General features: G+C 43.8%; 1 protein-coding gene across 1 annotated transcript in view; it reads right to left on the bottom strand.

Moving 5' to 3' along the window:
- Positions 1 to 26,615, bottom strand: part of HUWE1 (HECT, UBA and WWE domain containing E3 ubiquitin protein ligase 1) — a 1,034,695-nt gene that overhangs the window by 290,126 nt on the left and 717,954 nt on the right. The window contains 3 exon segments of the mRNA XM_030194273.1: positions 194 to 466; positions 1,358 to 1,400; positions 1,561 to 1,709. Coding sequence (XP_030050133.1) covers positions 194 to 466; positions 1,358 to 1,400; positions 1,561 to 1,709 — 465 coding nt within the window.

Raw genomic sequence — 26,615 nt, 5'->3', positions numbered from 1 at the left:
GTGGAGAATTAGAAGGGAAGATGCTTCTAAATGAATTAAGAAGTATGTCCTGTATGTCTTATTTTAACCATTCCTGAATTGTTTTAACTTAAAAGACTGACATGCAACATGACTTTGATCTGCATTCTTGCTTGTGATTCAGAGCAGCTCTTTCTAGCAAAAATGAAAGAGAAGGTGCTAGGGGAATTCTTACTTATTGTAGGAGCTGGCGATAACTCCATCTGTGTGGCTTCTGCTTCCCCACTTGGCCTCTCAGGGCCAGAGTCCTCCTGCTCCACCGGCATTAGCAGCTGACCTGCTACCTCTGCTCCTGAATGCACCTGCAATTCCTGAGGAAGCTCCCCTAGCACAGCTGGAGAAGGCTGGGAGGCATCCAGGCTGATCAGCGACTGGTTAGGGCTGGTTGGGGTGCCCTCGGCAGACGGGGCTGTCGGATAGTTCTCAGGCCTGGTAGTACAGTCCTGGTCTGAGAGAATGAAGAAGATCAATAAAACCATGGAATGCTGTGAGAGGCAGGGGACTGCCAAACCACACCGCAGGGAAGAAGTCTGTCCTCAATCACTCAGCTTTCAAGATGCCACCATTCAGGCAAAGGTACCCAAGATATAATAGTAGCAAATACCATCCGCAGAGGAAGGCAGTAAGTTGTATAGTTATCTCCAAAATGGGGTAAAATATTCCCTACCCCACAACAATACAACTTACTACCTCACCCCAGCAAGGGCGGCTTCCAAGGATGCTGCACTAACTCCACTATCAGGCTGCAGGCTAGTTCAAGTCCCTGTGCCTCAAGATATGCACAGATGACTTTGGGGCAGCGGCTCATCATCTGTGGTAAGACACTGTTTAAAATGCCAAATGATAAAACAACATACGTAGGCAGGATGCAATTGTTCCTTGTATCACCCAAACTACTGCTGCCCACAGCTAACTTCAGGGTCAACTCTGGTGGTATCCTATGCAGGACTGTTAATGCTTGCTCCCCCCCCCCCCCCCTTCCTGTGAAGACAGTACTGGCAGCCTAAAGAATAAGGAGCAGTGCTAGATCTGCTCAGGGCTCTTGGTGGCATTCTTTATTGAACAGCACCATAGGAGACTGCTCCGCTTGCCTTACCTTATCCATCTAGTCCCCTTCTCTCTCTTGTGGTCACAGTTGACAAGTCACACCGTGGGAAAGACAGTAGACTGTATAGTTATCTCCAAGATCGGGTATAACCCTAAAACCATACAATCTACTACCTCACCCCACAGGGTACAAGAAATCCTCTTCCATGCATGCAGAAATGGTAAGCGCCTGGAAACCTGAAAAAGTAGAATGCTAGAGGGAGAGAAGACTAATATAAAATGTTAGAATTACCTGCAGGAGATTGATCCGAAGTATTGGTTGTAGATACTGCAACCTATAGAGAAAAAAAGCACTTTACCAGAGGACAGTCGAGAGCTTCCAATACCAGAAAAGTTACTCCAGAGCAGTATTCCAGTGATTCAACTACCCTGGTAAGGACATGACTCACAGAGGAGGGGATAAAATAGAGGGAGAGAGATGGCAGCTCGCCTCACCTGTGCACTTAGATCTTTGTTCTCCTCCTTGGCTTTATCAACCACTTTGGCCTCCTCCTCTGCCAGCTGCTTCCTGCGCTTCTCCCTCCTCTCCTCCAGCTCCTCATCTCTCAATGCTTCAAGATGATTAATAATAGGCACTTTCACCACTGGGGAGGAAAGACAAAAGGGGACCATGAGAAGGCTGACATCTCCCAGGATTTGAGAAACATTAAGCAACAATAAATAACAGAGCACATACTGGGAACTTTGATTTGATCAATTCCTGTTACATAACTTTTCCACTCCCTGGACAACCAGATAACTTACTTCCAGATGAATGCTTAAGCTATAACAAAACTGAGATCACCAGCTTCCACTGTTTTAACATTAAATTAAATGACAGTGGAAGACTGCTAGTGTCTGAGCATGTGAATAGGTATAGACTGGGCCTGAACAGTGATTGGCAGGACTCTCCAAATGACTAAACAGGTAACCCTGAGTTAGTACTAGGAGTAATGTTAATGCAATATTTGACAGTAGGATTGGTGCATAGTAATGCTTTCTTCCAAAATGTCCCTGTGTCTTGCATTCAATACCACAGCAGCAACATACATAACCAGAAAATTTCTTAGTCTCATCTAGAGCAGATTCAATTATCACAGACTGGTATGTCTGCAGGAACTTGTTGTATCATTATGGATTCCAATTGATCAGCCAGATATACCAGTTCACCTGTATAAATCTATTTATGAATCAGGGATAAAACTTTAAAATTCAGTCTGGTCTCAACTTGGAAGCCAACATAATGTAAAGTAAATCACATAAAATAGAGATCTCTAACTTGTGGCTGTATTTTATGTTCTGCATGCAGTAAACCATTAATAATCCATAGAATGCAAACTTACCAGTAACAGGGTTTCTCTATAGACATCAGGGAAATGTAGCTACTATCAGAGGTGATGTCATCTGATGGAGTCTTGGGTGCCAGAGTAGTTCTTCGGCTCAGATGTCAGTGTTTTATATGTGACCGTGATTAAGGGTTCTCACACTGCCTTTATCTCCCCCTCAATCCATAACAAAGCTGTGATTTTTTTTTTTATTTTTTTTTTTAGATGACAGGTAGGGAGTGGGGAGGGTGAATGTGGCTGCATTTCCCTGATGTCTATGGAGAACCCCTGTTATGGGTAAGCAAGATTGCCTTCTCTGTAGACTAACCAGGGAAATGAAGGCACACTCAGAGGTGAGTTCCCAACTGAGGGTCATCTAAAATTTGCTTCAGTTGGTGGTCCGGGAATAGAAAAACAAGAAAATACTTAATAAAAAAAAAAAACAATGGAGGAAAAGAACACAGAGGAGACTAATTTTAGGCCAACAGGATGTGGAGAACTGCTTGGTCAAATGCCACACATTGAGCTGACAAATGATCCAGACAATAATGTTTGTTAAATATATGGATAGAGACCCATGTGGACACTTTGCAAATATCTATAACCATTAAAAAAGGCCCGTTTCTGACACAAATGAAACGGGCGCTAGCAAGGTTTTCCTCGGAGTGTGTATGTTTGAGAGAGAGTGTGTGTAACAGATGGAGTGTGTGTGTCAGAGAGAGAATGAGAGAGAGACAGAGACAGTGTGTATGTGAGAGAGAGTGTCTGTGTGAGACTGTGTGTGTGACAGAGATAGAGTGTGATAGACAGGGAGTGTGTCAGAGAGTGTATGTGAGAGACTGAGTGTGAGCCCCCACCCCCCCTCTCATAGGGTCCCCTCCCCACCCCCTCCCCTCTGGTCCCAGGACCCCCTCCCCACCTCTCTCCCCTGCCCCCCCTGCAGCCATCCATGTCCAGCGACCCTCCTCTCCCCCTGCCCCCCCTGCAACCACCCATGTCCAGCGACCCCCTCCCCCTCCCCATTTCCAGCGACCCTCCCCTTCCCCGGTGCATCAAACCCCTCGCCACCCGCAGCTGCCACTGGTAACGCTGTCCGGCCGCTGCTGCTTCCCCTGTTGAGCAGCAGCGGCCGCAACAAAAAGAAAAAAAGCGATAAATATTTTTAAACCCAGCCCAAATCATTCGCAAATTCCCGAATCTTAAAACGCAGTCTCGAGATTGTGCCTGAATCAAGATGGCGCCTATAACGGTTGTTCAATCCTGAGCTCCTGAGATCTGACAGCGAACCAGTGAGAGCATTTCTGCCCCCGTTTTCAATGGGGAAAAGAAAGGCAAAAACACAGGTTCCTACCTCCACGGGCCCAGCGTCTACGCTGGGCACTCGCCAAGGAATGCTGGAGAGCTTCGGAATCGGGATTGTTGGCGAGCAGATCCCAGCTTTAACGGGCTTGCCCCTTCTTGGAGCAGAGCGCAGCGTTGAGGGAGCTATGCTAAGCCCCCCCCCACCATCCCACACCGCTCCTCCGCAACACGGAAATGCGCTGGTATCGGCGGGTCCACAACAGTATGAGGCAGAATCCTCAGAGTTTGTGGAAGGAGGACCTCCGACTACCTCAACCCCGAATAGAGGAACACCAAACCAGGGACAATTGCTGGTCGATGTCCCTGCTACCCTACCCGTGGGTCCACTTCCTAGAGCCGAGGATTGACAAAACCTAAGCAGGTGACAATGATTTCGCTTTGGGACGCGATTCAAGAGGTAAATAAAACTCTACTTCAGATTATTGTATCTATTAAGGACGAAATAAAGGAACAAACAAAATAGTGAAAATTTGACTCAAAGTGTCCATGAACAAAAAGAGAAAATGGTAAAAATGGAAACTGAGGTTAATAAGTTACAAATTTTAACTGCAACATTGATCAAAGAAAAAGAAACTCAAGATAGGAAGTTGGAATATCTGGAAAAAAATGGACGAAAGAATAACCTGAGAATACTGAATTTTCCTAAATCTTCTTTAATACCAGCTTTAGATAAGTTTAGAAAATATATGGGAGAGGTACTGGGTATTCCTAAGGAAAGATATCCTCCTATCACTAGGACCCAATACATCTCAGGAGTAAGGAAATCAACTAATGATCAACCTCAGGCTACTTCAACAATTGAATTTGACGGAATTCCTTGAGAGTTCCTTGGAATTGATCACAGAGAGGATTACATTGATTGTTTCATTTGCACTTGAAATGGACAGAAATAACATTATGAGACTTTATTTTCGTCACTTATTTATTTCTTGGACAAAAGATAAAGATTTTTCCTGACATGGAAAGGAGTACTCAAAAAAGGAGAAAAGAACTTCTGTTATATAAATCTAGAGTTTTAAATATTGGTGCTACCTTTTTGTTAAAGTTTCCTTGCAAGTGTCATGCTACTTTTGAAACAGTTAATTATATATTCTTTACTCCTGAAAAATTGTTAGAATTTCTTAAAATGAAGGAAAGTGTTAAAACTCCTGAAGAACTGAAGTATAGGAACGCTGTTACGTTGACTGCGGGAGCCTGCTTTGACCCTTCCGTTAATATAACTTGTGTTATTTTCCTTTTTTTTCCCCCCCTAGTATCTTGATTCATTTTCTGTGTGGACAAATCTAAATTGTTTTTCTTTTAAACCATTTTTGGTTTTGAGGATTGTATTTTTCTTCTATTTTAATTTCTGAATATCTGCTATTTATGTCATTGGATGTAAATGGAAAATGTATAAATAAAGAATATATAAAAAAACCCCGCAGTCTCTGCAGCCGCTCCTCCTCTCGCCTGTCACGTTGCTGCGCTCCTCCGGGGTCTTACTCCAGGGGCAGTGACGTGGAGGCAAGAGGAGGAGCGGCTGCAGGGACTGCGTTTTAAGACAGGCATTTGCGAATGATTTGGGCTGGGTTTAAAAACGTTTATGTTTTTTTTTTCCTTGCCGGACAGCGTTACCAGTGGCAGCTGCAGGTGGTGAGGGGGTTGATGTGGCCGGGGGGGGGGGGGGGCGGCTGTTGATGTGCTTCGGGGGGGGGGGGGGGGGGGTTCTGTGGCTACCACATTTGTAGTTTTTGATGCGCCGCTCCCTGCCACTTGCTCCAAAGTGGCAGGGAGCGGCGCACAGACAGCTGATTCCCAGCAGGGGGAGGAAGGTAGGAAACACCGGACCCCTGCCTGGTAACAGCTGTGAGTGATGTCATCCTGGCTACGGAGCCTAGCTCCGCAAATCCAGGAGCCACGGACACAAGCAGTCCCACATTAGAACGTTGGTGGTGAGAATGTATTATATAGAATAGAAGTTGTTCTGAAATTGGCTAAGTATAGAGGAAGATTTTGCATAAGTTGGTGAGAAACTTATATGGTCCCCAGCAGCAGAAGTTTGAGAATGCATAACAAAAAGAAATGCATTCTGATATTCAATTGGATAGTATGAACTTGGATTACAGTGAATCTAGATTTCTTTGGGGTTGTAAGAGACAAAAAGCTGTGATGCTACTGGCAAGTCTTTCACGTAATGGAGAAAATACAATACTCACCAATGGTCCTGAGTATGCAGAGAAATTGCTATATGTGATGAATGATATGGAAGAAAAAGTTGGTGGAACTATAGCCCGATTCAAGTGGAAATCCAAGATGATCATAGGAAGGAATTTTGGGTGAGCATGAAGAAGCACTCTATTGTGAAAAAATTGCATATACAGAGAGAAGAGTATTAGGGCTTGAAGTTCACCAGTTCCATTTGCTGAGGTTACAGCTGTGGGGAAAATGGTTTTCCAAGTGAGATATTTCCTGGACACAGATGCCAAATGTTTGAAGGGTCATTCATAAGTCTAGTGAGCAAAACATTAAGATTCTATGCTAGAGGTGGTGCTCTTAAGGGTAGTCTTATATGCATTAGGCCTCTCATGAAATTGGAGGAGTAGCTACTATCTTTCTTTAATGAAGACAGTGATACACTGAGATAGCTGTTAGATGGAAGTGCAATGAGGTGGCCTGAAGTCTTGACTCAGAAGTGAAGCAAGTTGGAATGACTGTTGAGGAGCAAGAGAAAGGGTTCTCATTTTGGAATTGAAACCAGATAAACACACGCTACAAATTAAAAGAATGTGATTTACATGTAGTTGGTTTTCCGGATGCCAGGAGAACTTGTTTCACTGGCTGTGATAGGGGCAGAGTGTCCATTAAGTCAAGTTGAATTTCCAGACTGTAAGAGAAAAGCTCATGAGATTGGGATGTAAGATTTACTCTTGACCGAGTAATAAGTGTTGGGTGATCGCCTAATGGTACTGGTTCTCTATTGACAAGTCAAAGGAATGAAACTAAATTTGTCTCAGTGTGGAGCAATGAACATTACTTGGGCCTTGACCATGTAGATCATCTGAAGGACTTTGGATATCAGGGAAAAGGGTAGAAACTGTTTATATAGGACATGCAGGTCATGAACCATAAAATAACTTTGCAACAGTAACTGAGAATTAAGAGCACAGCTATGCCTCTGTGAACATAGTAACATAATAGATGACGGCAGAAAAAGACCTGCACGGTCCATCCAGTCTGCCCAACAAGACAACTCATGTGTGCTACTTTTGTGTATACCCTACTTTGATTTGTACCTGTGCTCTTCAGGGCACAGACTGTATAAGTCTGCCCAGCACTAGCCCCACCTCCCAACCACCGGCTCTGGCACAGACCGTATAAGTCTGCCCAGCACTATCCCCGCCTCCCACCACCGGCTCTGGCACAGACCGTATAAGTCTGCCCTGCACTATCCCCGCCTCCCAACCTCCAGCCCCGCCTCCCACTACTGGCTCTGCTATCCAATCTCGGTTAAGCTCCTGAGGATCCTTTCCTTCTGAACAGGATTCCTTTATGTTTATCCCACGCATGTTTGAATTCCGTTACCGTTTTCCTCTCCACCACCTCCCGCGGGAGGGCATTCCAAGCATCCACCACTCTCTCCGTGAAGAAATACTTCCTGGCTATGAACAGGTTAAGATTCACCGAAAAGTTAAATCATAAGAAATTACACAGAATGTGAATCTCATGTCAGCTTACCCTTTCTGTTGAGGAGACAGGCAGATATGGAGTCATAACAAAGATATGTGTGGCAAGAGAATACTGTAAGGGGAAATTTGCTGCTGACCATGGAAGCAGATAATGAAGGAGACATAACTTTTGTTGCTGGGAAGGATGATTTTTGCAAAGTAGGATAACCTTACTGACCTTACTACTACTACTACTTAACATTTCTAGAGCGCTACAAGAGTTACGCAGCGCTGTACAAATTAACGAATAAGGACGGTCCCTGCTCGGAAGAGCTTAAACTCTAAAAGACGAAATGTCAAGTTGGGGTAGATGAGATTTCCTGAGAAGAGATGAAGTGATTAGATGCCGAAGGCGACATTGAAGAGGTGGGCTTTGAGCAATGATTTGAGAAGATGGGTAGGGAGGGGGCCCGGCGTATGGGCTCAGGGAGTTTGTTCCAAGCATGGGGTGAGGCGAGGCAGAAAGGGCGAAGCCTAGAGTTGGCGGTGGTGGAGAAGGGTACTGAAAGGAGGGATTTGTCTTGAGAGCGGAGGTTACAGGTAGGGACGTAAGGGGAGATGAGGGTAGAGAGGTAAGGATGGGCTGCAGATCGAGTGCATTTGTAGGTGAGTAGGAGAAGCTTGAACTGTATTCGGTATCTGATCGGAAGCCAGTGAAATGACTTGAGGAGAGGGGTGATATGAGTATATCGGTTAAGGCGGAAGATAAGACGTGCGGCAGAGTTCTGAATGGACTAAAGGGGGGAAAGATGGCTAAGTGGGAGGCCGGTGAGGAGTAGGTTGCAGTAGTCAAGGCGAGAGGTAATGAAAGAGTGGATGAGAGTTCGGGTGGTGTGCTCGGAGAGGAAGGGGCGAATTTTGCTAATGTTATAGAGGAAGAAGCGACAGGTCTTGGCTATCTGCTGGATATGCGCAGAGAAGGAGAGGGAGGAGTCGAAGATGACACCGAGGTTGCGGGCAGATGAGACGGGGACGATGAGGGTGTTATCAACTGAGATAGAGAGTGAAGGGAGAGGAGAAGTGGGTTTGGGTGGGAAAACAATAAGTTCAGTCTTGGCCATGTTCAGTTTCAGGTGGCGGTTGGATATCCAGGCAGCAATGTCGGATAAGCAGGCCGATACCTTGGCCTGGGTTTCCGCAGTGATTTCTGGTGTGGAGAGATAAAGCTGGGTGTCATCAGCATAAAGATGATAGTGGAAACCATGAGAAGAGATCAGGGAGCCTAAGGAAGAGGTGTAGATTGAGAAAAGAAGGGGCCCAAGGACAGAGCCTTGAGGAACTCCAACAGAGAGCGGGATAGGGGAGGAGGAAAAACCATGAGTGTGTACTCTGAAGGTACGATGGGAGAGATAGGAGGAGAACCAGGAGAGGACAGAGCCCTGGAACTCAAAGGAGGACAGTGTGTCAAGAAGTAGGTTGTGATTGACAGTGTCGAAAGCGGCGGATAGGTCGAGGAGGATGAGGATGGAGTAGTGACCTTTGGATCTGGCGAGGAACAGGTCATTGCAGACCTTAGATAGTGCCGTTTCTGTTGAGTGTAGGGGCGAAAGCCAGATTGGAGCGGATCGAGGATGGCATGAGTGGAGAGAAAATCAATGCAGCGGCTGTGAATGGCGCGTTCAAGTATCTTGGAGAGGAAGGGTAGGAGGGAAATGGGGCGGTAGTTGGAGGGACAGGTAGGGTCAAGTGATCGTTTTTTGAGGAGTGGTGTGACTACAGCATGCTTGAAGGTGTCCGGGACAGTTGCAGTGGAGAGAGAGAGGTTGAGGATATGATAGAAGAGGAAACTGCTCGCCTTCTTTCTTCCTCTAAGTGCACCACCTGTTCCTCTGATCCCATTCCCACCAATCTGCTTACCAACATCTCTCCTACAGTTAACTCCTCAATCTGTCACATCCTCAATCTCTCTCTCTCCACTGCTACGGTCCCTGACACCTTCAAGCACGCTGTAGTCACACCACTTCTCAAAAAACCATCACTTGACCCCACCTGTCCCTCTAACTACCGCCCCATCTCTCTCCTACCCTTCCTCTCCAAATTACTTGAACGCGCTGTCCACAACCGCTGCCTTGACTTCCTCTCCTCTCAGGCCGTCCTCGATCCGCTTCAATCAGGCTTTCGCCCACTACACTCGACAGAAACAGCACTCTCTAAAGTCTGCAATGACCTGTTCCTTGCCAAATCCAAAGGTCACTATTCCATCCTCATCCTCCTTGACATATCCGCCGCCTTTGACACCGTCAATCATAATTTACTTCTCGACACACTGTCCTCATTCGGGTTCCAGGGCTCCGTCCTCTCCGGGTTCTCTTCGTATCTTTCCCAACGCACCTTCAGAGTATTTTCTAATGGCTCTTCTTCCACCGCCGTCCCGCTCTCTGTTGGGGTTCCTCAAGGATCTGTCCTTGGACCACTTCTTTTCTCGATATACACCTCTTCCCTGGGCTCACTGATCTCATCACATGGTTTCCAATACCATCTCTATGCTGATGACACCCAGCTTTATCTCTCCACTCCCGACATCACAGTCGAAACCCAGGCCAAAGTTTCGGCCTGCCTTTCAGACATCGCTGCCTGGATGTCCAACCGGCATCTGAAACTGAACATGGCAAAGACTGAGCTCCTTGTCTTTCCACCCAAACCCTCTTCTCCTCTTCCCCCACTTTCCGTCTCTGTTGACAACGCCCTCATCCTCCCCGTCTCTTCAGCTCGCAATCTCGGAGTCATTTTTGACTCCTCCCTCTCCTTCTCTACCCATATCCAGCAGACAGCTAAGACCTGTCGCTTCTTCCTCTATAATATTAGCAAAATTCGCCCATTCCTTTCTGAACAGACCACCCGAACCCTCGTCCACTCGCTCATTACCTCTCGTCTTGACTATTGCAACCTTCTCCTCGCTGGCCTCCCGCTTAGCCACCTATCCCCCCTTCAATCTGTCCAAACTTCCGCCGCACGTCTTATCTACCGCGTGAACAGATACTCTCATATCACCCCTCTCCTCAAGTCGCTTCACTGGCTCCCGATCCGCTACCGTATACAGTTCAAGCTTCTCCTATTGACCTTCAAGTGCACTCAATCTGCAGCCCCCCATTACCTCTCTACCCTCCTCTCCCCGTATGTTCCCACCCGTAACCTCCGCTCTAAGAAGAAATCACTCCTATTTGTACCCTTCTCCACCACCGCTAACTCCAGACCCCGCCCCCTTCTGTCTCGCATCACCTTATGCCTGGAACAGACTTCCCGAGCCCATACGCCATGCGCCCATCTCTTCTTCCTTGCTTTTGGCGCCTAACCACCTTCCCCATTCATGATACCTACACTTACTACATAGTTTGTTACCTTTAGATTGTAAGCTCTCTTGAGCAGAGACTGTCCTTCCCCATGTTTAAACTTGTACAGCGCTGCGTAACCCAGGCAGCGCTATAGAAATGCTAAGTAGTAGTAGTAGTAGTAGTAGGGTGATAGTAGGAGTGATGGTGATAAGTTGGTGGGGATGGGGTCTGAGGAACAGGTGGTGGATTTCGAGATGGAGAGGAGATGGGCGGTTTCCGGTGATAGCAGGAAAAGAGGAGAAGGAGGCCTGGGTAGGTTGGTTGAGAGAGTGGGTTATAGGCTGCAGAGGAGGAGAAGGTTTGGAGGTGAATTCGAGGTTGATCTTCTGGACCTTGCCACGGAAGTAGTCGGCCAGAGATTGAGAGAGTGAGGGGGTGGGGGGGGGAGTGGGAGCGGAGGGCACTTTGAGGAGGGAATTGAGGATGGCGAAGAGACAACGTGGGTTAGAGCTGAGGGAGTTAGTTAGTTGGGTGTAATAGTCCTGTTTAGCGAGGAATAGGGAGGATTGGAAGGAGGATAGCATGAATTTGAAGTGAATGAAGTCAGTATGGGCGCGAGATTTCCTCCAGAGGCGTTCAGCCGAACGGGCGCAGGAGCGAAGGTAACGGGTGCAAGGGGTCAGCCAGGGCTGGGGATTGGTACGCCTTGTGGGACGGGAGATGGACGGTGCAAGGGTGTCTAGAGCAGAGGAGAGAGTGGCATTGTAAGTGGAGACAGCTATGTCAACAGATTTGGAGGACATGATGGAAGGGAGGAGATCAGAGATATTAGAGGACAAGGTGGGGGCGGGGGGGGGGGGTCAACAGCCTGTAGATTTCTGGACGTAGTAGTTAGTGTTGGGCGAGATTGAGGGGGAGGGTGCTGAAGTGTGAATGTGATTAGGTGGTGGTCAGAGATAGGAAGAGCTGAAACGCAGAAATTGGACGGTGAGCAAGTAGAAGAGAGGACGAGATCAAGACAGTGGCCAGATTTGTGAGTAGGGGTTGTGGGGCTCAGTTGGAGGTTGAAGGAGGAGGTAAGAGTGAGGAACTGAGAAACATAAGAGTCGGATGGGTTATCAGTGTGAATGTTGAAGTCACTAAGAATGAGGGATGGGGATGAGGGCTCAAGAAAAACGGAGAGCCAGGCATCGAAGTCGGTAAGGAAGGACCTTACCTTATGATAAGCAAATATGTTAGGAAGAGCTTTGCTTCTGTAAGATAGAATTTACTGAAATATGCTGACTTTGTATTTCCAAATACATGGGAGAAAAAAGTATAAAAGGAGAATCCTGGAGAGAGGCAATCAGAGAGTTAATGTCAGAGGTCACGTTTGTGTCCCGGTTGCTGTCTCATATGAGAATTAATTACATTACTTATTCTAATTGTATTCCTGATTGGTAAGTGTAATAAACAATTGCTGATTATTCTCATATTACTTAGGCCTTCTGTGTCTTTCTGTTTGTCCACCTGGTAGCATTAGGACCATAATCCCTGGAGTCCTGGACATTCCAGGTTACAGGTAACTAGTACCTTTATACTTGGGAGAGGACAGAAAGATAAACATTTGGTAGCAGAGGATGGCTGTGTGAACAGGGAGTCAGATTTTTCTAAATTGTTAGCAACTTTTGTCTTTTTTAGCTAAATTGTCATTCAATTTTATTTTTAATTCTTATACCTTACTACAGATTAAGTGTATCCACCTTCGGGTGAGACTAAATTTTGAGGTGTCTAATTATACTTTTACCCATCTACTGACGCGGTATCCGCCTTTGGCGAGACAATTTTTGATGTCTTTATAATTGTATCCGTCTACTGATGTGATATCAGTCTACGGAGGAGACTACAAATATTTTTATTTACTATAGTATCCGTCTAAGGACGTGATATCCGCTTTCTAGTGAGAGTAAACGTCATACTGTTAACAGGTAGAAAATTGACTTCACTCTTAACAAGAAAATTTTCTGTTTCGTGGTTAAGCTAAGGGGTCATAAGTTTTGTCTGGGACACCTGTGAAACTGCCCCTTAAGGTTACTTGTGTTTGGAGAACATCCAAGGTCTACTGCGAGACTCTTGGGTAAGACCACTCAGAGATTACATCCAGTCTCATTCTTAGGAGTATTGGATAGCCGTTCTGCACTTGGGTTCAGATCGGGTAGTAAGTAACAATTTTTGTTTTGTATACTTAACTGGTAAGGTATAGATATTATCAAGACCTCTCTGTCTCCCCCACTTCTAAAATTTAAGATGGGTTGGCTAATACTGTGGGGATTTCCTAAAAACTCTGGCCAGACATGAAGGAATATATTCTGCATTATTGCAGAACCTTTGTGAAAAATAACCGAAACAAAGCCAATAATATGTAGAAGTTGCAGGCACATAGAGCAGATAAAAGGACAGAAATCTAATCATTCCAGTACCAGCTCTAGCCCCCGTTCAAGCCCCAGCCAAAGGCTCTAATTAGCACGCTCAGTTTTTTTTTGTTACATTTGTACCCCGCGCTTTCCCACTCATGGCAGGCTCAATGCGGCTTACAGGGGGCAATGGAGTGTTAAGTGACTTGCCCAGAGCCACAAGGAGCTGCCTATGCCTGAAGTAGGAATCAAACTCAGTTCCTCAGTTCCCCAGGACCAAAGTCCACCACCCTAACCACTAGGCCACTCCTCCACTCAGTTATCATTTTAACTGTAAATCATACCCTTAAACATTCCAATTCTGTACCTTTCCCATACTGTTTATCCTGTCTGTAACGGGTTTTCAGATAAGCAATACTATTACACAGTAACAGTAAATGACGGCAGATGACACGTACGGTCCATCCAGTATGCCCAACAAGATAAACTCATTATTTCTCCCTGTTTTAACATTTTGCCAGCAGCAAGGCAAGGATTCCTTTAAACCGTGTTTTATTACCTCTAGCTCCTGGGTTGAAACAGAATTGGAAGCCACTTTCTTCCCTGATTCTGATACATTTATACCTCCTCTGCCGGAAGCCACCGCTCTACCGGCACCTCTTCCATCTAATAATTTAACCTGCTTTGAAGCTACTAAATTCAGGAGAAGAAGATAAGTTAGGGGAAATTTTTGAGAGAGACAGAGAATTTTTCAGCTCCCTGGGCATGATGGAAATTGATACGGGTTTCTCATTGTAGCCCCGTTAGTTACTGTTACTGAGAATAATTGTTTGTTCCCTCATACCCCACACCCCTCCCTTGCCTGCCTCTTTAAACATTCACTTTGAACTCTTGCAATCCGGATCTCTGTGATTCACTGATGGTTCCTATCAGCATGTCGGCTTTGCTGCTGTAAATTATACCAACGAGATTCCCATTGAGATAGCTTAGTGCAGGCTTTCTACCTCATATGCTGCTCAGATTGCAGAGCTAGCTACTGTGTTATATGTTTTGCAACTTCATGTCTTGCAACAAGATTGGTCTATTGTCAGCTAGTTAAAGTTTGTAGCTATTAGATTGAAGATTAGGAATTGTCCCATATGCACAGGAGCCGACTGTGTGTGCTCAAAAATCCCCAGATACTTTTGTAAAGTTACTATGTCTGTATCTATGTACGTCAAGTGGATAGAGACTGATCACCTCTATTCACTCTGATTTTTTGTCTCTTATTTCACAAAAACTGTAAATTCTGTATACACCTTTGTCTTTGTTACTATTCATTATGCTTCCTTTTTCTGATTGGAATCATTAATAAACTGTTGCTAGATAAACAAAATGCATAAAGGGTGTCTCACGGAATTCTCAGGGCATCCGGTGCAATTCTGTGGTGACTTGGGCAAAAGAAACAGAAGGGACAAACTGTTGTCTTGTGTTCCAAAGAAATCTGTAGAAGGAGGTCCCCACCATATGCACAAGGCCTGAAAAACATTGGGATATAGAGTCCATTCGTGTGGATTCAGTGTGCGAGGGAGTCAATCTGTTACTTGATTTAACTGGCCTAGAACATATGCTGTTTGAAGTGAGATTGCTAGGCTCTAGAGCTTTGTAGCACAGAAAATAACCTGCAAATAGGTGGTAAAATGTGGGATACAAATGCAGCAAATAAATAAATAAATAAATAAATAAATAAATAAAAAGGGAGCTGGAGCCAGATCCTGTTTGTTAATGTAGAACATATGAGCACACTGGCAGACACAAACAAGTGCCACGCAGCCACCTATGTTACTGGTTATTGCAATGATAAGAGCAGATAAATATTGCTAACGATACCAGCACATAAAGTTTCACACATGTAGGAAGGGTGGGGGTTGAGTCTACGATTAAAATATACACGGGCAGAGGTTCACCAAGTGAGTGAAGTGAAACTGGCTGTGGTGACTATATGAGACTCTTCCCTAATTAACACAAAGTAGTTTTAGTGGTACTCCGTGAGAACCCTCTACTTTTTGTTTTGCATATTCTAGAAATAAGCAGTGGATTTCCCACAAGTCCATTTTAATAATGGCTTATGGCCTTTTCTTTTAGGAAGCTATCCAAACTTTTTTTAAACCCCGCTAACTGATTTTACTACATTCTCTGGCGACGAATTCCAGAGTTTAATTACACGTTGAGTGAAGAAATGTACTACTTTGTAGCTTCATTGTGTGCCCCTTATTCCTAGTATTTTTGGAAAGAGTAAACAAGCAATTCACGTCTACTCGTTCCAATCTATTGTTTTATAGACCTCTATCATATCTCCCCTTAGCCGTCTTTTCGCCAAGCTGAAAAGCCCTAGCCACTTTAGCCTTTCCTCATAGGGAACTCATCCCATCCCCTTTGTCATTTTTGTCACCCTTCTCTATACCTTTTCTAATTCCACTATATCTTTTTTAAGATGCAGTGACCAGAACTGCACACAATATTTGAGGTGCGGTCACACCATGGAGCGATACAAAGGCATTATAATGTCCTTACTTTTGTTTTCCATTCCTTTCCTAATAATACCTAACATTCTATTTGCTTTCTTAGCTGCTGCCGAACACTGAGCAGAAGGTTTCAACGTATCATCAACGATGACACCTAGATCCCTTTCCTGGTCAGTGACTCTTAATGTGGAATCTTTCCCACATGCACCACTTTACACTTGCTCACATTAAATGTCATCTGCCATTTGGATGCCCAGTTTCCAAGTCTCATAAGGTCCTCTTGTAATTTTTCAGAATCCTCTTGCAATTTAACAACTTTGAATAACTTTGTCTCATCAGCAAATTTAATTACCTCACTAGTGACTCCCATATGTAGATCATTTATAAATATGTTAAAAAGCAGCAATCCCAGCACAGACCCTTGGGGAGCCTCACCACCTACACTTCTCCATTGAGAATACTGACCATTTAATCCTACTCTATGCTTTCTATTAACCAGTTTTTAATCCACAATAGAACACTACCTCCTATCCCATGCCTCTCCAATTTCCTCTAGAGTCTTTCATGAGGTACTTTGTCAAATGCCTTTTGAAAACCCAGATACACAATATCAACTGGCTCACCTTTATCCACATGTTTGTTCACCCCTTCAAAGAAATGTAATAGATTGGTGAGGTAAGATTTCCCTTCACTAAATCTACGTTGGCTTGTCTCATCAATCCATGCTTTTGAATATGCTCTGTAATTTTGTACTTTATAATAGTCTCTACCATTTTGCCAGGCTCATCGATCTACAATTTCCCGGATCACCACTGGAACCTTTTTAAAAAATTGGCAATACATTGGCCACCCTCCAATCTTCCAGTACCACAGTTGATTTTAAAGATAAATTACATATTACTAACAATAGTTCATTTTACAAGTATTCTGGGATGAATACCATCTGATCCAGGAGAATTGCTACTCTTCAATTTGTCAAACTGCGCCATTATATCCTCCAGGTTTATACAGATTTGATTCAGTTTCACTGACTCCAGCTCTGAATATCATTTCTGGTACCGGTATCTCTCCCAAATCTTCCTCAGTGAAGACCAAAGCAAAGAATTCATTTAATCTGTCCACTATGGCTTTGTCTTCCTCGAGTGTCCCTTTTAACCCTCGGTCATCTAGTGGTCTAACTTATTCTTTTGCCAACTTCTTGCTATTAATATACCTAAAAAAATTTTTTACTATGTGTTTTTTCCTCCAACGCAATCTTTTTTTTTTTCCAGTTTCTCTTTGCCTTCCTCATCAGCGCTTTGCATTTGACTTGCCATTCCTTATGCTGTTTGTTATTATTTTCAGCTAGGTCCTTCTTCAGACACCATTATCTCCTGCACTAGATCATGCATTCCACTAAGGACAAGTATGAACACACTCCTTTTCAATTCACTCACAACGAAAACTTCCTCTAGACTCAGAGCACTGTTATGCAATGGTTTTCAAGGGCAATGTGGAGGAACTGAAAGAAATCTTGGTGAACCTGAAGGACATACTGAACCTAATCAACAAATTAGAAAGAGTAAACCACATGGACCAGGTGGGTATGCATCACAGGGTACTGAAAGAACTCAAACATGAAATTGCTGATATGCTGTTAGTGATCTGTAACCTGTCGTTAAAATTGTCCTTATTACCTGAAGATTGGAAGGTGGCTAAAGTAACGCCGATTTTTAAAAAGGGAACCAGGGTTGAACTGGGAACTTACAGATCGGTAAGCCTGACTTCAGTGCCAGTCAAGACGGTGAAAACTATTATAAAGAATAACATTACTGAACTCAGAGACAAACATGGTTTAATGGGATAGTCAACATGGATTGTCAAGGGAAGACATGTCTCACCAATCTGCTTCATTTATTTGAAGGAGTGAATAAAAGTGTGGCTAAAGGTGAGCCCGTTGATATAGTGCAGTGTTTCCCAAGTCGGTCCTGGATTACCCCCTTGCCAGTCAGGTTTTCAGAATATCCACAATGAATACGCACGAGATTGATTTGTATACACTGCCTCCATTACATGAAAATCTCTTTTCAAGCAAATTCATTGTGGATATCCAGAAAACATGACTAGGAAGAGGGTACTCCAGGACCGGCTTGGGAAACACTGATATAGTGTATTTAGATTTTCAGAAAGCTTTTGACAAAGACCTTCATGAGAGACTCCTGAGAAAATTAAGAAGCCATGGGATAACATAACATAGTAGATGACGGCAGAGAAAGACCTGCACGGTCCATCCAGTCTGCCCAACAAGATAAACTCATATGTGCTACTTTTTGTGTATACCTGACCTTGATTTGTATCTGCCATTTTCAGGTCACAGAACATAGAAGTCTGCCCAGCACTAGCCCCACCTCCCACCACCGGCTCTGCCACCCAATCTCCGCAAAGCTTCTGAGGATCCATTCCTTCTGAACAGGATTCCTTTATGTTTATCCCACGCATTTTTGAATTCCGTTACCGCTTTCATCTCCACCACCTCCTGCGGGAGGGCATTCCAAGTACCCACCACTCTCTCTGTGAAAAAATACTTCCTGACATTTTTCTTGAATCTGCCCCCCTTCAACCTCATTTTATGTCCTCTAGTTCTAATGCCTTACCATCTCCGGAAAAGGTTAGTTTGCGGATTTATACCTTTCAAATATTTGAAGGTCTGTATCATATCACCCCTGTTTCTCCTTTCCTCCAGGGTATACATGTTCAGGTCAGCAAGTCTCTCCTCATACGTCTTGTAACGCAAATCCCATACCATTCTCGTAGCTTTTCTTTGCACCTCAATTCTTTTTACATCCTTAGCAAGATACGGCCTCCAAAACTGAACACGATACTCCAGGTGGGGCCTCACAAACGACTTATAGAGGGGTATCAAAACCTCTTTTCTTCTGCTGGTCACACCTCTCTCTATACAGCCTAGCAATCTTCTAGCTACGGCCACCGCCTTGTCACACTGTTTCGTTGCCTTCAGGTCCTCAGATACTATCACCCCAAGATCCCTGTCCCCGTCCGTACCTATCAGACTCTCACCGCCTAACACATAAGTCTCCCGTGGATTTCTACTCCCTAAGTGCATCACTTTGCATTTCTTCACATTGAATTTTAATTGCCAAACCTTAGACCATTCTTCTAGCTTCTGCAGATCCTTTTTCATGTTTTCCACTCCGTCCTGGGTGTCCACTCTGTTACAAATCTTAGTATCATCCGCAAAAAGGCAAACTTTACCTTCTAACCCTTCGGCAATGTCGCTCACAAATATACTGAACAGAATCAGCCCCAGCACCGATCCCTGAGGCACTCCACTACTCACCTTTCCCTCATCCGAGTGAATTCCATTAACCACCACCCTCTGGCGTCTGTCCGTCAACCAGTTCCTAATCCAGTTTACCACATCGGGTCCTATTTTCAGCCCATTCAAGTTTATTTAAGAGCCTCCTGTGGGAACAGTGTCAAAAGCTTTGCTGAAACCTAAGTAGATTATGTCCACGATTCAATTCTCCGGTCACACAGTCAAAGAATTCAATGAGATTCGTTTGGGCTGTTTGCAGTTTTTTAATAATTTGTGCTTTACATCTGGCAAAAATGGAGTTGCAATAGTCCAAATGGCTTAACACCATGGATTGCACCAGATTGCGAAATACCTCCCTTGGGAAGAAAGGCTTAACTCTTAAGTTTCCACATTGCATGGAACATTTGCTAAAGCCAGATGTGCATAATTGATATCTTCCAATAGTGTATCTTTCAAAAATATGTGGTGATATGTCAGTGGCACTAATTTTTGGGAGCCAGCGTCAGTTCTTCATTCAATGTGCCCTGAACTTCCTCACTGAGATTCTCCCAATTCAACTCCGCACATAATGTTGTTGTTGAAAAAAGCAAAATCATCATTCTCGGGTGCATGTAGGCACTAGTTTGTAGCTCCCTGAAGGGTTTTAGCTTCCCATCATCAGTCAGCAATTGGTACAAGTAGAAGCCCCTTAGAACGCAAGCAAGCAAACACTGGCAAGTCCCTGCCAGAGGGAATACAGGATTAAGGTGTATAGAAAGGTACAATGTTGCAGAGAAGTGGTGTTGTTTACAAAGCCACCATCATGTGGCACAAGTGGTGAGAAGGATTCTGCCGTAGGGCCAATGGTATAGCATCAGGGTATGGTTGATGCAGCCAAATAAAGTGTTTCAGAGCCATAGAATTTCAGGCTCCAGTGAGGTAGCCAAGAAAGAACTCAACTCTCAATACCAATCATTAATATGACACATAGTACAGGATAATGTTAAATATTTGATATTTAATAAGCCCAGGCCTCCATGCACCCTCGGTTTCTGGAGGACAGATATCAGTAGTCTGGCACGCCTTCCCTGCCAATGATTTAAAACTGCAGAGCTTTATGCAATGCCAGCTTGTCCCACACCTTTAAGAACAAAGGTAATATCTGAAAAAGATATAACTAATGCAGGGCCGCTCAGAGCTACCTGGAGGTGGGTGTGTGGAGACATAATTTTAACGCCAAAGTTACACCACTGCTTTCCATTGCAACAATCCAGAGTTCCTCGGGCTGGGTGCTAGTGTTTTTAGTCAGTGGAGGAACAGAGGAGTCGTTTATTTGTCCCAGGTATTAATGAAGAGGGGCCAGCTTAAAACACTTGCTGCACTAACAGCAGAGTTTGGCATTTCTGGCACACACTACTTTGCTTATACACAATTAAAACATTATGTGTCTTCCCTCTTGTGGTCAGACCTTACAGAAGACGTAGTAGATATACTCACAGAGAATTATTCTCTTGGGGCACAGGTATCTGTCCCCCTGCGGTTCCATCACCAACAGCTTAAAGATACTACCCAAAGAAATAGACTATATGCGGTTGGCTAGAAGTTGGTCGGAGGAATTGGGTTGCACACTTACACCTGATATATGTAAGAAATTCATAGGGAAAATTTATCAGCTACACCTGTCAGTCCCGCAGTGTGAGAAGTTATATAGATTCTTCATGAGGACTTATTTGGCACCAAAGAGAGTAGCTCGTATAATTGAATCATGTGATGGGACTTGTACAAGGTGTGGGAGTGGATCAGCCACGCTGGGACATATGTTTTGGCTTTGCCCACTGGTACAGCAATTTTAGGGGGATGTCCTTCATTCCTTACACACACAATGGGGGTGCTCTTTAGTGTGCAACCCTCTGATTTTATTTTATACCTATAAATTTACAGAGATGCCACCACAAGGGTTTAAGAGATATGTGCAGTGGGCGATACTATTTGGGATCTTCACAATTCTGAAATCCTGGCGGTCAGAGGTGAGGCCACCTCTGCCATGTTGGCGTGCTCTGATGATACAGCAAATGAAGCTTGATAGATGTAGGGTGCGAGTATTGGACAGCACCGAGGGAGAGGAGTTCCGCAAACTGTGGGAACCTTTGTGGCTGACTATGCCCTCAAGAGCGAGAAGTTATATTTTGAACATTTGAATGACTCACAAGGGAGGGGGGGGGGGGACTAGGGGGAGAGGGGGGGAGGTTACTCTGTTTAGGGTTTGGGGTTGTAATGCTATTTGTTAAAGTAAAATTCAACATGGGCTGATCTGGTTTGCAAGTTTTATTTCACGCCTGGGATGTATTATGAAGCATCTGTTGATAATAAAAATGATTAAACATAACTAATGCAGGGCTAACATCATATTAAATTAATGAATTTGTCCTAATATTAACATATTATACATGACTGGAAATTGAAACAAGTGAGGAAACTAAAATTTGCAGATACAAAACTGGGATAGGCAGCATGGAATCTTGCTATTTGGGATTCTGCCAGGTACTTGTGACCTGGATTGGCCACTGTTGGAAACAAGATACTGGGCTAGATGGACCATTGGTCTGACTCAGTACTCTATTCTTATGCTCTTAAACTGCGGGCTGAGCAGGGAAATGGCACCCTGATTGAGGTTTTGGTTTTTTTTTAAAATTTATTTATGCAATTTAATCAAAATATATATAAGTAGTCACTTGTAAGGCAATAACAGGTTAATACTAAATGAGAAATGTATACTAAGGAATATCAACTATAAAGGGATTAAACTTAGAAATATTCAGGAAACATCTACTGTGGTCCAAATAGTGAGATGCTGGAATCTACTTACAAATCAAGGTCAGGTATATACATAAAGTAGCACATATGAGTTTATCTTGTGGGCAGACTGGATGGACTGTACAGGTCTTTCTCTGCCGTCATCTACTATGTTACTTCCAGTAGATATTAGGATAATCAAATGTTATACTCTTTTTCAGTTTCTGATATATATGATTCAGTATTACATTTCCATTTTTGTTAACCTACACTGGCAAAATGCCGAGGGTCCTCAAGGGGAAGAATATCCTAAAATTAAGGAGCTGCATGCACACAAAGGCCACTAAGCTGGGAGATGTCGGTGCGCGTCCTCAGTCTAGAAGTGCATCTCAAGCGGAAAAACTCTGCCGCTGATGTCCCTCGAGCACCACCTGGATGATGCACTTGCACTGGCTGTGGAAGAATTCAGGGCCGCAAAACTAGAAATTGCTGACATAGTGGTTCACAAGTTGGAAGCACAGCTGGCAGAACTTCCTGAGAGGGTGGACAAGATAGAAGGGCACATTCACAAGGTAGAAGTTGCGCAAGAAACAAGCACAGACCGCAGCAGAAACAATTAAGCAGGTGCAGTCCTTGCGTGCTAAAGTTAAAGACCTAGAAAATAGGCATCAATGGTTGAATCTCTGAATATATGGTATCACAGAAACTTTTGGCCAAGTGTTTCCAGAATTCTCCAACCCAGCCGCTCTATGAAAGAGAGCCCATCGTGAGCTGTGGCCCAGGCCTGACATCAATCTCCCTTTCACAGCATTTATTATTAAGTTGCTTCGTTACCCAGAGGTTAATTATATTTTGAGGGTCATCTGCCAGCAAAATAAAATGCACCTATGAGAACTAGGAACTACGAATTTACCTGGATTTGAGTGTGGAAACCATGAGGAGGAGAAAGGAGCTTTGAATACATAAACAGGCTCTTATTGTGAGGGGAGTTCAGGTGGGAATCTGGCATCCTGCTCAGCTGGTTATATTTCACAATGGAAAGAGACATTTCTTTGACTCCACTGCGAACATAGTCATTTATCAAATCCCTTGATTATACGAAGCAACAGAAGGGGGTGCCAGTCTGGGACTCTAGTGGCACCAAACCTAGGAGTTCAGTGGTAACCCCCCACAAGAAGGTGCTAGTGGAAAAAATCATCCCTGAAGATTACGACTAAGCCTTCTCTGTTTCTGAAGGCCAGATTTATGGCCTTGGCGAAAAAAGTCTCAAAGGAGAGACTCCCTCTCAGCACACGGATTGAATATTTGGAGCACTCCTGATACACAAAGCGTGACCAACTCTGCAGGAGACAGAGACAAGGAGCCTGACCTCAGTACCATGGAACTATCTGGAGAGGCCCTGTTGGGAATGGGTATGGAGGAGACTGTATAATGTTGGCGAAGAGCCACTGAATACTCTGCAGTCAGATGATTAATTATCTGAATTGGTGAAAAGTGGATGTTGAACTTTTTATATTTTTCTAAACATATATAAATATGATTGTGGGGGTTGTCTTTTCTTCCTTTGGCCATGTTTTATATTTTTCTGGACATGTTGTAGCTACAGCAACATTTAGGGGTTCATTTTCTTCTACTGTTTTTGATGATTGTGGGGCGGGGGGGGGGGGGGGGGGGGGTGGAGATGGGTGGCAGGAGGAAGGAAGTGGGATGGGACCTGTTGGGGAGGGGCTTTGTAGCATTTAGTGCATGGGTGGGTGTAGTTGTTGGTTGGGGGGAGGGGAAGGGGTCTAAAGGGTTTGATGTTGGTCTGGGGTGGAGCTTTGGAAGTGTTATTGCTTTCTAGAAATTTCTGGAAGGGGTTAGGTTAACTACTTGGAATGTGGGAGGGGTCAACCGTCCTATTAAGCGTAAGCGGATCTTGCGCCAGTTGTGGGATTCAAGGTGGACATAGCGCTATTGCAGGAGTTGAAGCTGGAGTCTGGACCCACCTGAAATGATGAAGCTAAGGGGGGATAATTGGTCCAGAGTTTACTTTTCTTCTGGGGGTTCTAAATCAAAACGGGTGGTGATTTTATTGAATAAGAACATGCTATTTGTGGAATACGATATTAGGGGGGGGGACTCTCAAGGGCGACATGTTTGGTTGTCAGCGAGAATCAATAAATGGGAGTTCACATTATTGAACATATATGCTCCTGTTGGCTCCAAAGGCCCTTTTTCCACAGATCTGCATCAGTCTCATGGCTAAGGTAGATCTCATTGTGGGAGGGGATATTAATATTGCTCTTGAGAAGCTGGAGAGAACACACAAATGGAGTCAGGAGGAGATTAAGGAGGGTATCATTCTTGAGAGGGCTTCTAAAGCATACTTTGGAAGACCTATGGCAGATTTACAATCCCACTGAGAGACAGTATACTTGTTATTCAGGGAGGCATATGTACTATTCAAGGTTGGACTATTTGTGGATGGTTAAGACCTTGGTTGGTAGTTAGGATGTCTGTATCCATTCCATTAGTATTTCTGATCATGCCCTGATGACTAGGAGGGTGGTCTTAGAACATAGAGTCAGCAGAAGGAATATGTGGAGGTCTAATGTTGGGTTGCTTACTAAGGATTCCACCTGTACCCTTCTCTTGCAGAAATGGGAGAAGTACCTTGCCTTGAATGACACAGGGGATGTTTCAATGGGACTGGTGTGGGATGTTGGGAGAGTGTACATGAGGGGTATTCTTATCCAAGAGGCAGCCTGAGTTCATAAAGTGCAAATGCAAAAACGCCAGGAGATAGTACAAAAATTAGCTTCTAACCAAAAAATGCATGAGAAATATATCCTTCAGTGTTATTATGGGACAGGATTAAGTTATTTAAAGATCACTTGACTGAATTAGATTCAGGATCAATTGAATATGGTATGTGTCGAACGATGCAGGATTATATAGAGGAGTAAGTTGTTGGCCTGGCAACTGAGGAAACAGCAGTGTGAGAGGTGGGTGTCCAAAATAATTACAGGGTCAGGGAATGAGACATTTTCTCGCATGTAGATTGCCAAAGAGATTCAGCTCTTTTACAAATCTCTTTATTCCTCTGAACTTAAATGTTCTGGGGCTGACATTACTCGATATTTACAAGGGCTGAATCTCCCAAAGGTTAATGTGCACAATTCAGATTTTTTGAACTCCCCTATTACAGAAGCAGAAGTCAATAAAGTGATTGCAAAATTGCTAAAGGGGAAGTCGATGGGACAGGATAGGTTTCCCACACAGTAATATTAACCTTTGAATCCCAAGGTTTTTCCAATAATGGGTTGTCGCGGGGGGGCTCTTTTACTTTTCTCTATATATAAACCCAATGTACTCATACTGCCTAAGCAGGGTAAGGACCCTAGGCTCTGTGCTATCGCCCCATTGTTTTGTTGAATAAAGATAGAAAACTTTTTGCCAAAAAATACTATTGAACATCCTAGAATATTTCGGGATTGGAGGAAAAGTATTGAAATGGATTAATGGCTTCCTAACTGCAAGAACATACCGTGTGACATCAAATTCGAATACATCATCACCATGAAAACCTGAATGTGGTGTACCCCAGGAATTGCTGCTATCACCAACCCTTTTCAACCTAATGATGACTCCCACTGGCAAAATCACTATCCAACCAAGGCCTCAATCGCTACATCTATGCGGACGATGTCACGATCTACATCCCATTCAAACATGATCTAACAGAAATCACAAGTGAAATCAATCACAGCTTCCAAATAATGAACTCATGGGCAGATGCATTCCAACCAAAGCTCAACGCAGAAAAAACACAATGTTTTATCCTTTCATCACAATATAACAAGATCAAACACACCACTATAAACACCCCAGACTACACCCTTCCTGTCTCGGACAGCCTGAAACTTCTGGGAGTTACTATTGACTGAAATCTCACACTAGAAAGCCATGCGAAAAATATAACAAAGAAAATGTTCCATGCAATGTGGAAACTCAAAAGAGTAAAACATTTCTTCCCAAGGGAAATATTCCGCAACCTGGTACAATCAATGGTGTTAAGCCACTTGGATTACTGTAATGCCATTTACGCTGGATGTAAAGAACAAATCATTAATAAACTCCAAACTGCCCAAAACACTGTAGCCAGACTCATATTTGGAAAAGCGAAATACGAAAGCTCCAAAACCCTAAGAGAAAAACTACACTGGCTCCCACTAAAAGAAAGAATTACGTTCAAAATCTGTACTCTAGTTCATAAAATCATTCATGGCGAGGCCCCGATATATATGTCAGACATCATAGACTTACCAAGCAGGAACTCAAAAAGATCATCACGCACATTCTTGAATCTCCATTACCCAAGTTGCAAAGGACTTAAATATAAATCAATATATGCATCTAGCTTCTCCTACATCAGCACACAACTATGGAATGTACTACCAAATGCCATAAAAACAACGCATGACCTGGCAGCCTTCCGGAAATTACTAAAGACCAACCTGTTCAAAAAGACATACCACAATGATCCTTCATAAATGACCTGACATCAAAACTCTACCACAACCAGACAAAACTGAACTCTTTATACCTGTTTGCTTCAATCAATTCGTCACTAATGAACGTTAATGCATTACCCCCTTATCTCTCACGCCTGAAATGTACTGTTTATCTAACTTACTTTACAATTTTTTTTTTTTAATTTTTAGAAGTCTTTATTGAGCAGAATAAACATAAAACATAATATGCTATACACGGCTCTAAACATCGTATTCCAAGTGAGCCAACCAGAACAACGGACAAAATACAATGAAATTACCTTATAGAATCGCCAGACCCCCAAATAACACATTGTATACTTCAATT

The sequence above is a fragment of the Microcaecilia unicolor genome, chromosome 2 (genome assembly GCF_901765095.1).
Source record: "Microcaecilia unicolor chromosome 2, aMicUni1.1, whole genome shotgun sequence".
Taxonomy (NCBI): Eukaryota; Metazoa; Chordata; class Amphibia; order Gymnophiona; family Siphonopidae; genus Microcaecilia; species Microcaecilia unicolor.
This window is presented reverse-complemented; position numbering and strand designations above follow the sequence as displayed.